Source organism: Hydra viridissima, unplaced genomic scaffold (assembly GCF_058129835.1).
Source record: "Hydra viridissima isolate aposymbiotic clone 2 unplaced genomic scaffold, HvirCarnegie_v1 scaffold_10, whole genome shotgun sequence".
In the NCBI taxonomy this organism is placed as follows: Eukaryota; Metazoa; Cnidaria; class Hydrozoa; order Anthoathecata; family Hydridae; genus Hydra; species Hydra viridissima.
Genome location: NW_028324309.1, coordinates 2,617,069 through 2,629,347, shown reverse-complemented (window position 1 = coordinate 2,629,347; position 12,279 = coordinate 2,617,069). Strand labels below are relative to the sequence as shown.

Genomic DNA, 12,279 nt, shown 5'->3' with positions numbered 1-12,279 from the left:
TATCGATAACAAAAAATATTAAATCAAGCTAAATAATTACACATTTTTGACAAATGAAAACTAATTACTATAAAAAATTACCGCATTAATAGATAAAATTTCTAAAAATACATTCTTAAGGTGGTTATCAGGTAAAAAAAAATTTTTTTGATTGCTAACATAATCATATATCAAAATTAGTTTAAAAAAGAAATACTTCTTAATATAAATAAAAATGCTTAAAAAAATAATTTTTTTTTGCTGATTCAGCATAAAATGCAAAAAAATCAATGAAAAGGAAAACAACATTTTCTCAGCCTTTTTATGGCTTTATAAGCTAAAACTTACAACACTGATAGATAATAATGCAATAAACAAAAACTTTCTAGAAAAACTAAAAGTAAAAACTTTTAAAATGGTAGCACTTTCAATTTTAATGGATATTATTGATACAAAATCCTAAGGTAAAATATCAATATATTCAAATGGAAACAAGTTCTATCTATCAAGAAACAACCCTAAAAATTTGAATTGCATATCTGGTTAAAAAGATTTGAATGATTTGCTGTTTGCAGTCAGACATTTAAATACAATTGAAAAATCAAGCTTCAAAGTTTATAAACAATATATACATTAAAAATTTCAAGAGCAATTTCCTTAGAATTACATTCACCACAGGATCCAATGCTACAACTTAAATCTTTAAATATTGAGAAAGGAAAAAAAAAGAAAAAGTCGTCGTGTTTAGTTAAAGGTTGTTCAACTTTATTTATGGAAATGTTTAACTTTGTTAAACTTGCACATGGGAATATATATAATCCATCATTGTTTGTATCTTTTTCAGGCTGTTGCAAAAAAACTTTCTTCGTATATCATTTACCTTGAAATATTCGGTTAACTTTTCTTTTTTTAAAATTTTTATTCTTTGCCATAACTTTTTTTTATTAATTTTAAACTACCTTCTCTCTGCATAACAAATAACTTCAAAACATATTACTTAGCTGTACAACTCTGGTTCAAAAGTTTAGTTAATTATACAGACCAAAGAAAATAAATAATTATTTAAATCTAGTTTTTTAGGTTAATATATCTATAAAAACAATTGGTTGCTATGCGCATCACTAAGTAATTTTTTTTTACTCTTATCAACTAAAAAAATTTTATTTTTAAACCTATATCATATTATATATTGTGGAAAAGCCAATTAAATTTCACACAAAGTTGGCTAATAAACCAAAAAACACTTTTTTTTACAAAAACCTTTTTTTTTTTTACCTGATAACCACCTTAACTAATAAGATGCTTAACTAAAAAATTTATTTTTACATCTTTAAATTAAAGCAAAATAAGTAAAAGATGTCAAATAGTGCAGATGTCCATTTTTGTCACAAAAATTCAAGATGTTTGAGTTTATAAAGTAGCCATGCCATTACCTCTGGAACTGTGGCATTTTAAGCCTTTATTAAAGACGTTTTTGTTAACGCATAAAATCTAGAAATAAAATTGCACACCAGTTATCAGGAAAACTTTATTTATGACGGAAGCAGTCTTTCCTAATAGCAAATGTCGTTTTTAAAAGTCAAAAATTTGAAAACAGGAGGTTCTATTATCATTTTCAGGGGCGTTTCTAGGGGATGTCTGCTACGTCGCTGGACATACCCAAAACATGTATATATATATATATATATATATATATATATATATATATATATATATAATTTAATATATGAACTTCAATAAATACGAATTCTCTCAATACTAATTTTTTATTTTATCTAAGAAATTTTCGCTAGATTATTGATACTAGCATCTTCAGCTTTAATTACAAAAATTTTTTGTAATTAAAGCTGAAGATGCTAGTATCAATAATCTAGCGAAAATTTCTTAGATAAAATAAAAAATTAGTATTGAGAGAATTCGTATTTATTGAAGTTCATATATTAAATTTATTCAACTCTCATACAAGATGTCGTCATTTAAAATATATATATAAATATATATATTCACAACTTCAATATTTTGCTGAATTAATATGATGCGTCGGTAGATAAAAGCAAACAGAGCCAATGATTATAGCAAACTAAAGCAATAATTAAGCAAAGTATACAAGGTTAATTGTTCGAACGGATGGTAAGAAGTTATTAATCAGGGCTAAAAATTAGATTTACGGTTTGTTATTTTATAGTGCTTGTCAAATCGAGAATGGTCTAAAGTTTATTGAAAAAAAACGATTTATATATTTAAACGGAGATTGTTTCAATTTTTGACTTAAATAAATTATCAAGAAACTTGAATGGACATACCTTTTTTTATTAAGTTATAAAGTACTTCATTTTTTTAAATATTTTCTTTTATTAATTTAAAAAAGATAAAAGTAATTATTTCTTAGAGAACAAATTCCGGACTTCCCTTTTCAATTACACCTTCAGTAAAATTTTAGTCAAATTCTATTGACATTTGTCATCAGGAGGAGAAGACTATAATTAACAACAAGCATATATTAAAATATATCAATGGACATCCCAAATTATTTTATACAAAGCTGTATATCTTTTTAATAACTTGCATTTTGAACAATATAAAAAGAAAGAAAGGGTTTTAAACATTAAAAATTAAATTCGGACTTCTCTCAATACATACACCCTGTTTGGTATGTACTTATTAAACGCTTCTTAAACATAAATTTTAGACAGTTTAATTATTCGCTTAAAATGTCGACTAATTCTCTAGTTCAAATAGCTCTCCAAACAAAATGCCAATCGGAGTTAGTCCATTGGAAAGAAAGATTGGAAAAAAAATATTATTTGTTCTAAAGACAAACATCTAAATATAATATTAGGATGTTTGTCTTTAAAACAAGTAATATTTTTTTGATATAAGAATAGGTCGTGTGTAATTGTTAAGCGTTGGTGCTGACTATGGTAATCATAATTTTCTTCTAAAATAGATAGCGTGCGAAGCGATGATGCTTGATAATGGTTAGCATCATGTGCGATAAAATATCGGACGATTGCTAAGCCGTCTTACCTTATATATGCGTTTGTCAATGAGGAAGGGGGATGCTAAAACTTAACCTTTTCGGGGAGGAGTTAAAATTGCGTTAAAATTACCCAAAAAAATTCCTGTACACGCCCCTGATTTTGGTGTTCTCATTTTTATGAAAAGATAATTGTACGCTAATTTAACTGCTTTAAGTTATCTTTAACTTAAAGCAGTTAAATTAGCGTACAATTATCTTTTCAAATATTTTTAATTATTCGTTAATTTTATTCTTTATCGGATAAAATTAACGATTAATTAAAAATATTTGTTTGATTGACTAAGCTTTTTATTATGTGAATCATATGACAAGAAAACGATTAAATAATAAATCAACCATTCATTGTACTTAATGCTATAAATTGCTAGTTCACTTCGGTACACATTTTAGAGTTGCATATTAGAGCCGTGTGAACGCGCTACTCTTTTTGTTCTGGACTTTGTTTAAACAAGATATAAACTGTTGAAATACGACATAAAACAAAAATATTGTTTGTGACAGTTATTCGTAACTTTTATGTTACACTGAAATTATTCCTATCATCTGAAATCAAGAACACACACCGTTTCTAAAGGTTCTTCTTTTTTATTTTTCATAAAATAAGAACTTGTTTCTATAAATATAGAGAGAGCATTGAAATTTTATCTCGGCAGCTGCAGCATTGCTGGTCAAGAGATTTCCTTTAATCTAATGGAAATTGTTACCAACAACTGACCACTCAGAGCTTAGCTTTGCATAAAGATGAAAGTAATTGAAGAATGTCCATTATATGAAGTGATTGCGGATGATTTGAATAGTAATATATTCACCGTGATTTCTGTAACAATTGGTTTACTTATATTGATATCTAACATTTTGTTAATCGTTGGGATATTTAAATCAAGAAAAAGAAAGAAAAGAACACCAAATGAAATACTTGTATTACTTTTGGCTTGCAGTGATATTACGGTTGCATTAATTCATTTACCGCTTCGAATAGCTTTTGTTCAAAAGAGAAACGAGCTTGGTTGTGGTACTAGGCTTGCCATCGGGTTTTGGACGGTATTTCCGTTATCTTTCTCATGCACTAATGTGTCAACAATATCGATAGAGCGCTTTTTCGTTGTTTTGAAAAACAACAAATGGTGTGGTCGATTTTTTAAATGGACTTACTTAATACCGATCATCGTTTTCAACTTCGTGTTCTCATCTGGACTAGGTATTTTGTTTGCGTACCAAGTTTACCCTGATTTTTTAAACTTTTTCTTTCCATCATGTTTAAGTGCAAATTTATTGCTTATACTCGCTATCAACACTTTACTATTGATTGGTACAAGAAAAGTGCTCAGATGTAATGACATTCAAGTTGCAAGAAACATGATTGTAGAAAAGCAACTTTCCATAACTATGGCGATAATATCATTTTCTATCATTTTGGCATACATTCCTTTGGTAACTTCCTATTACTATTTACAAACGAGAATTCTCAGCCAAGATTGGAAGCCTCTTCTAACAACAGGTAAATATATACAATGGGCACTGCTAATATTTGAACTTAACTCAGCATCTAACGCATTAATATATGTGGGTAGAAGCAGCAGAATCTCTAAGATGTATACTTCGTATATTCACAGCTTTGTTGCAAGTATATCGAAAAAAGTAAATACAAGTTCTTCGAATAGAACTTAAAAACGAACGATTTCTTAATAGTTAATAATTTTTTACTAGCTCTTAAATATATATATATATATATTTTTCCGCAATAATGTGCTGATTAACCAATAATGATATAATCAACCTTTGGTATAGTTGTGTTTTCTAAACTTCCTTTACCAAATTAAATTTGTATTGTTGAAGAACTTACATCTATTCACATTCTAGTATTTAATTAACAGAATAGATTTTTTTTTTTTTTGAAAAATTTAACGAATTCGTTAATATCAATTTAGTGAAGTACAACAAATATAGCCTTTTTGTCTGTAGAACCCTAAACGTCATTTTATGAAACTAATTGTGGGAATAGGTTCTTGCAGTTTTAAATAGAGGTTTATTGAATGATCACCGCCTATAAAATGATTCCCACAAAACGGATCACCAAAAAAATTATTTAAGTCACTTCTCAATGCAAATGCTATTAAGATTCCCGTCATATTAAAAAGGCAAAAATATGTAAATTACACCCTCTTTCAAGTTTATACCCATCCACATGCCGTGATATGAAGTCTTGACATTCCAGAATCCTTAAAGCTTCAAGTTCTATAAAGACATTATTTCAAACAATCACAACTTCAGGTATGCTTCAGCAAAGACAAAAGAATCGGGGATTTTGTTCAAAATACTAAAAACCATACGGTCAAGTTGTGATATATGACCTCGTAAACTCTACAAATTTCTGAGTTCATACCACGTAGGACTTTTTGATGGCAACAAATGTCAAAAACATATCAATAACGTTGATTTTTATTAATAGCTTGCAGAAGGAAGTTCTGCTTTTCTAGTTGATGAAGCAATCTATACTCAAAGAAAAGTTATTCCTGCTTTCAAGGCATACTTTTGGGCTAATCTAGGAGCTGATTTTGGTGAAATGTTAACCAATTTAAAAATTCATATCTAGCCATACAATATGCAAGGGTTTTTGACCATATTAATGAGTTCAGTTGTTGAAAATCTTTTTTGGTTAATTATAGTAAGCGAGCTGTAGAACAGTTGAATAGGACACACTGTTACGGAAAAAGGTGTCCGTGTCTGAAAAAAAAGGTGTTAGTGTAAAAAGGTGTTGATAATATGAACGCGAACACCTATATTGGTGTTTATGTTAACGTAATAGGTGTTGAAGACAAAAAATTACAAACTGTTTAGAAAGTAGGTGTTAGCGTTAAAAAAAAAGGTGTCCACGTAAAAAGGTGTCGACGTCGACACCTTTTTAAACATAAAGCTTTAAAAGTAAATTCTTAGGGCGAACGAAGAAAAAGCTTATTTTGGAATAAAATATTTGTCATTTGGCGCGAAAAATATTTGCAATGGCTTTTCCTTGTGTCAAGTGTTCATTTAGATGCAAATCCGTTGGCAATTTGCTATCTCACTATCATCGAATCCATTATGGACAAAAGTACTTTAACTTTTCATCATTTACATAAAAAATATACACACATGCACATACATGTAAAAATTAAAAAGTTATTATCTAATTGAAAGCTATATACATACATATATATATATATATATATATATATATATATATATATATATATATATATATATATATATATATATATATATATATATATATATATATATATATATATATACATATATATAGCTTTCAATTGAAAGTTATATATATATATTATATATATATATATAAGTTACAAACTTTTATACATTCAATTGTCAAACATTAGTTATAACATTTTAATTTTTGTAATTTTTTTTAGAATACCGTGCCATTTTTGTTCTGCTGAATTTAAAAACTATGTAGTTGCTAAAAATCATGTTTATAGAAGGCATCAAGATGAACGACAACATAATATTTTACAGAATCAGATTGAATCACCTATTCAATTGGATTTGCCAGTTTGTATTGAGACAAAGTTATGTGACAAAAATGCAGACCAGTCCACTGATATATTTGACATGTTTGATGAGATAAAAAAGTTTTTTATGATAACTATGAATTATCATTTGCTTTCTGAAAATACATCAAAAAAGTTACTTTTGCTACACGGTGATTCAGTTAAAGCTATATTGGGTGACGTATGTAGCTCATTTAAAAGTTTTTTGCAACAGGCTGGCATATCAATTCACAACCCATATGCCCAATCTTTCTTGTGTAAACTTCAAAGAGACAACAGTATTGATTTGTGTTTATCACATTGCACGAGTCCAGATAAGTTTGATAGTTATTTAGGTGAATTGGGTCATGTAAAAGCAGTGAAAGTTACTGTTGGTGAGGATTTTTTTTATCATGTGCCACTAGGAGAAAACCTAAAAAGTATTCTTAAGGGTCAAATAATTTTGCACCCGGACTCTTTATCTTTTTCAAAATCAAACTACTTTCAAAGTTCTATCCTGCCATTTTCAGATCCAGCCAAAACAGTATACATTGGTTTGTATTCTGATGAGTTAGAGGTATGTAACCCAATAGGTACCAGTAGGGGTATACATAAAATATCAGCCATTTATTTTTCTATTTTAAACCAAAACAATAATGGATCTAAAATGAGCAACTATCATTTAGCTTCATTGTGCAATTTTAAAGTGGTTAAAAAAATTACACTCAATGAGTTTTTTAAGCCAATTATTGATGACTTGTTCAACTTATTATTTAATACATTTTTTGTAAATGATGAAGAATATCATGTTATTGCATGTTTTATGGCTGCTGACAATTTAACAGCTCATCCGCTTCTTGGTTTGCAATCACATTTTCATAGTGGATACATATGTAGACATTGTTACTTTTGTGTTAGACAGGAAAACACAAATGTATTTCAAAGAACTCACGAATCTTATATTGTTGATAGTACAAAACAACAACATGGATGTTTGGAGTTATCTCCGTTTTTACACTTACCGTATGTATTTTTACCTGCATTTTTCCCAAGTGATTTCATGCATGATTTTTTAGAAGGAATAAGCCATGTTGTAGTTTCAACATTTTTGAATCACTACATGGCCAAGCGAAAACTAACATTGATTGGTATGAATTTATTGCTAAGAGATGTAAAATTGCCAGTGAATTTAATATTGACGTCAACTTATATGACATCAAAGCTGGCACTTACTGCTAGTGAAATGCTAACCATTTCATTGTGTTTGCCATTGTTTCTTTTTGATAATTTCTATGATGAAGATGCACCTTATTGGGATATGATGATTATCCATTGTGAAATTTTATTGATTTTAAATAGCCGTTGTAATGAACATATTGAATCGTTGTATTTTCTTATTCCACAACTTATTAACTATATCAAAACATTATATAATGGCACAAGAGTAGCAGCAAAGCTTCATTTCATCACTCACTATCCTGACCTTTCAAGCTACATGGGAACAATGAAAACTTTCTGGTGCATGCGTTTTGAACAACGGCATCAGATTTTTAAAAAGCTAGTCAGAGTTAGTCATCAATTCAAAAACCCTATATAATCATTTTCAAAAAGGTTTCAAATGCATGAAACTTGTAGACGTCTACTTGAAAGGACTAATGATATTGTTCCAGGTAAGCTGCAATCATAGTAATTGAATAATCACATATTTGTTTATTTTCATGCAATATTATACAAATATTTTATTTTTCAGGATCTATCTCATATGCAAAGATATCTCTTCGTCATGCTCAAGAAGTACTTCTTGAACCGTTTAAACCATATTTGAACACAATTTTTCATACAGAAAAGTTAACAGTCCAGGGAAAACAGTTGACAGTATCTTCTTATTTGATTCTAAGCGAAGAAAAAGCTGTTAAAATAAATTATTTGATGTCTATTAACAATGTTTGGTATGCAATGTGCCAAGAAATAGCAATATCATTTTTTCCTTTGGTTAACTCATATGTTGTAGAGCATCATAAAAACTCATTTTCTTTACTTGACATTTTTTCTCTTAAATCAAGTGCATCTAAATCTGTTGAAATAAAAGAAAAAGAGTTTATTGTCCGATTATTTATCATATGAATATTTTTCATGAGTTGTTATTTCTGCCTTTTATGTTTATAATTTATTTTATTCAAAATTAAACAAAACTAGTAACTATGTAATGTCACTTTTTTTCTTTGGGCCCTTGAAAAAACCCAGGGCCCTGGCAAACTTCTGCGTCCTCCCTATTACCCTCTTATAAAGCCAGCAGGTAGGTCATGATGTTTATATCTTATATTAATGATAATTAATATTAATGATAATTAATATTAATGATAGTATTAATTATATACTAATTTAATACTAATTAGTTAATTATATACAATAACAAAATAATTTACTTTTTGCGTTATATATTATCATCGATATTTGCAGATGCAATCAATTAATGTACAAAAAGGTGACACAATTAAAGTTATTCTATACACATCATATTCTGATTTGCTGTCAAAATGTGGCAATAAGTTCCCATGTTCGTCCAGTAATTTGCTACAATTGTATGATGGTTCTGGTGCAGAAATAGATGATGGAGAAACCCTCGATTTTTTAGTTAAAAATAATAATTTGAAACTAGTTTTTTTGGAACGTCAAGTGTCAAGTTTAGCATTAAATAAATCATCAGAAGAAGTTGTGGGAAATGAAAGTATTTCTTTAAAACAATGGCCAGGTTTGAAATTTGAAATCCCAACAGATGCAATTGTGGAAGCAAGGCTTACATGTGGGATACTTGATGCCAAATCAATTGTAGCAGATGGTCAATTTATGAACCACTGGGTTGGGATCATTTTTCATAAAGTATTGGAATATGTTGATCAACAAAATCCGTGTGTTTTTAGTTGTATTATATAGATTTTTTATCTAAATATTTTAACTCTAAGTTCTTAAACTAAATTAGTTTGTTTCAATATCATAGATATATAAATGGAAATCAATTAAATGAGCTGGTGATGGTTATTCAAGAAAAGTATCCAGAGTTCAAAGCTGTTCAATATTCAGTGAGTTAATCTGTGGTGTAGTGGTTGAATTCAATAAATTAAATTATAATATTTTGTTGTTTAAAAATATTTTATCCTTGCTGAAAAAATGTAAAGTTTTATTATAACTATTATAAAAACATTTTATTACAGTTGTGTTATGACTTTTAAATAAATTGATTAAATCTAAAAAACTTAACATGTGATTTTTAATTTATTATGAATAAAATTTTAATAAAATTATAAATTATAAATTGAATTATAAATAATAAAGTTTTTTATATTTTAATATCATTTTAAGTAATAATGGAAACTACACAAAGCAATACATGATTAAATTGACTAGAAAAGAAAAACGTTAATTTATTTTTTTTACTACTAGAAATGCTTCCACCAAAGAATTATTGACAGGTTCAAAAGTTATAGAAGAAAAATGAATTGTGCTTCTGTCATTGAAAAGCGAAAGAAATATGCAAAAGCTACTGTGTCAAAGGCAATGAAGAGGTTTTTTTTATATAAATATACTTGATTATTATGTATTAAACTAAATATCTATAAAAAGATGAAAAGTTAGTCAGTTTTCATTAATTTCTCCTGATTTTCTTTGTTTACTTTCAAAGCAAGATTAAGAAGAAAATAATGGAAAATATATTCCGGATTTTTCCAGATATTTTACGCAGTCAGTTTTCCGGATTTTTAAAATGTGATATGGATGATCAATGCTTGTTCAATTTAATAGTTTTTTTTTATTTTATGATCATATTATATATTTCTATTGTGTCCTAATCTATTTTAGAGCAGTAAGTGACAGTGATATCAATGAACCATTAAGACTTATAACCAATATTAATGAAGTATCAGACATTGTAAATGAGGCATATGTAAGTTTACAATTATCTATTTGCTCCAACCTTTTTAAATTGCAATTCCTAGATTGTCACAAAAAATTGGGTACCACATATTAGCTTTATATCTGTTTTATAAATTATCATATTTTTGATTGTATAAATGTTTATTACATATTTTAATAAAACACTTTAGCTTGTTACAATTTCAAACAATGTTCAAACCTCACTTGAACAAGAGGTTGTAATGGAAACAACTTTCATGCAACGTAATAATGCAAGAGAAACTGTTGGATTTTTGACAGAGTTAGAATTATTTAAGTCCTACTTTTTATCAGCTAAAAATGTAAGAATTTCTTTACCTAATTTGTTTTTGACGTTTTTCTATCTATTTGAAAACAAAGATAATGTGTAAAAAGTAATGACTTTCTCCTTAGTTGTCCTTATCTTTTAATGAAAACTTTCCTGTTCAGGGTTAAATCTTCTTAAAAATTGGGGAAATTTCACCTTAAATCTCCTTAAAATCCTTATTGGTATCCTCATTTTATTAGTGGTAACTGTGAAAAATTATATTTTTTTAGGTATATAATGAAAGCAAGAGAATGCTCCAAGTGTATCAGTTAAATGAGAGCTCACCGTACAAGGATAATGGACTAGACTTTGAAGAGGTTCAAGTTTTGATGAAAGATTCGCTAAGAAATATTTGTATGAAATGGGCCCCATTTTTAAAGAGATATTCATCTGTTCTTAATCTGGTAAAGATGGTAAATCCTACAATGTCTTCTTCCGATTCACATACAATTGGATTTCAATTTATTGTGGCTAGATGTTATCAAAAACTTGTAGAATTTACTGATAAGGTAAGTTTAACTTTAAAGTTAAAGTTTTTTTGAATTCCCTTTACAAGGCCTATGGAGCTACATTTTTTAGTTATTGTTACAACCCTCTCTCAACTCTAACTCCAAAACACAAGCTTTGATGTACTACATGATGATGAATCTACACAACAGCAATTTTAATTTTTTCAAAATTTCTTAAATCATTTAATGTAAAATTAATAATAATGATTATTTAGTTTAAAGTTATTGTTATGCCTTGAAACTCCATTCTATAACTGTTTTATTGCATAATTATTATTGCATAATTTATTGTATTATTTATTGTTTTTAGTGTATTATTTGCGTAATTAATAAACAAGTTAATATAAAGTATAAGTTGTTTTTAAATGCATATATCTTTTATGAAACTATACTAGTGAAAATTGTTTTGTCTTCTTTTTTTTTTTGATTAACATCAAAAATAACTTATTTTGATCTATTTGATTTATTTATTTATTTATAGAATATGATTCGTCTTCACTATGAAAATGGAGATTTTGCAGTTACAGTTGATAAATTTTCTATTCCCTGTGCAAACTTAATCGAAGTTCTTCTTGTCGGCACTTCTTTGAGTGTAGCGTTTAATTTAATACATTGCAAAAAACAAGAGGCGGTTTTTGAAATATTAGAAATAATTATGCAAATTAGAAAAATGAGTAACATCAGAATTGTAAAATCTATTTTGTTACTTTTATAATGACTTTGTTAAAATGCTTTAAATATATTTTTGGTTTTATCTTTAACATTTTATGTTAATAGTTTTATGTTTTTTTAACATTTTTTATTATATAAATTGTTCTAAGTTTAATTTTTTTTGTCACATTCACATATTTTGTGTTTGTAAATTATTTATAAAATAAATAGCTGATTATATTTAATTGATTATAAGGCTTCGATTCTTAGTTCTAATTCAACTGAGTATAATCAGCTGTTTTACAACTTGTCAGT

General features: G+C 27.6%; 3 protein-coding genes across 4 annotated transcripts; all 3 read left to right on the top strand.

Annotated features, from left to right (window-relative positions):
* The first annotated feature begins 3,410 nt into the window (after positions 1–3,410).
* LOC149882606 (uncharacterized) lies at positions 3,411–4,758 on the top strand. Its single transcript, XM_090101344.1, has one exon. It carries the CDS (start codon positions 3,761–3,763, stop codon positions 4,685–4,687), a length of 927 nt encoding a protein of 308 aa, XP_089957470.1. The 5' UTR covers positions 3,411–3,760; the 3' UTR covers positions 4,688–4,758.
* A 957-nt stretch (positions 4,759–5,715) lies between these two features.
* LOC149882605 (uncharacterized) lies at positions 5,716–8,751 on the top strand. Its single transcript, XM_090100523.1, has 3 exons — positions 5,716–6,107; positions 6,433–8,219; positions 8,300–8,751. Exons 1-2 carry the CDS (start codon positions 6,019–6,021, stop codon positions 8,144–8,146), a joined length of 1,803 nt encoding a protein of 600 aa, XP_089956649.1. The 5' UTR covers positions 5,716–6,018; the 3' UTR covers positions 8,147–8,219; positions 8,300–8,751.
* Positions 8,752–8,907: 156 nt separating this feature from the next.
* On the top strand, positions 8,908–12,051 carry LOC149882604 (uncharacterized). 2 transcript variants are annotated; one of them, XM_090100524.1, is made up of 7 exons: positions 8,908–9,458; positions 9,548–9,629; positions 9,991–10,112; positions 10,405–10,489; positions 10,650–10,799; positions 11,035–11,313; positions 11,795–12,051. In XM_090100524.1, exons 1-7 carry the CDS (start codon positions 9,010–9,012, stop codon positions 12,026–12,028), a joined length of 1,401 nt encoding a protein of 466 aa, XP_089956650.1. In that variant the 5' UTR covers positions 8,908–9,009; the 3' UTR covers positions 12,029–12,051. The 2 variants fall into 2 exon arrangements, with proteins under 2 accessions (XP_089956650.1, XP_089956651.1); XM_090100525.1 differs by having other exon boundaries at positions 9,281–9,429.
* Positions 12,052–12,279: the final 228 nt, after the last annotated feature.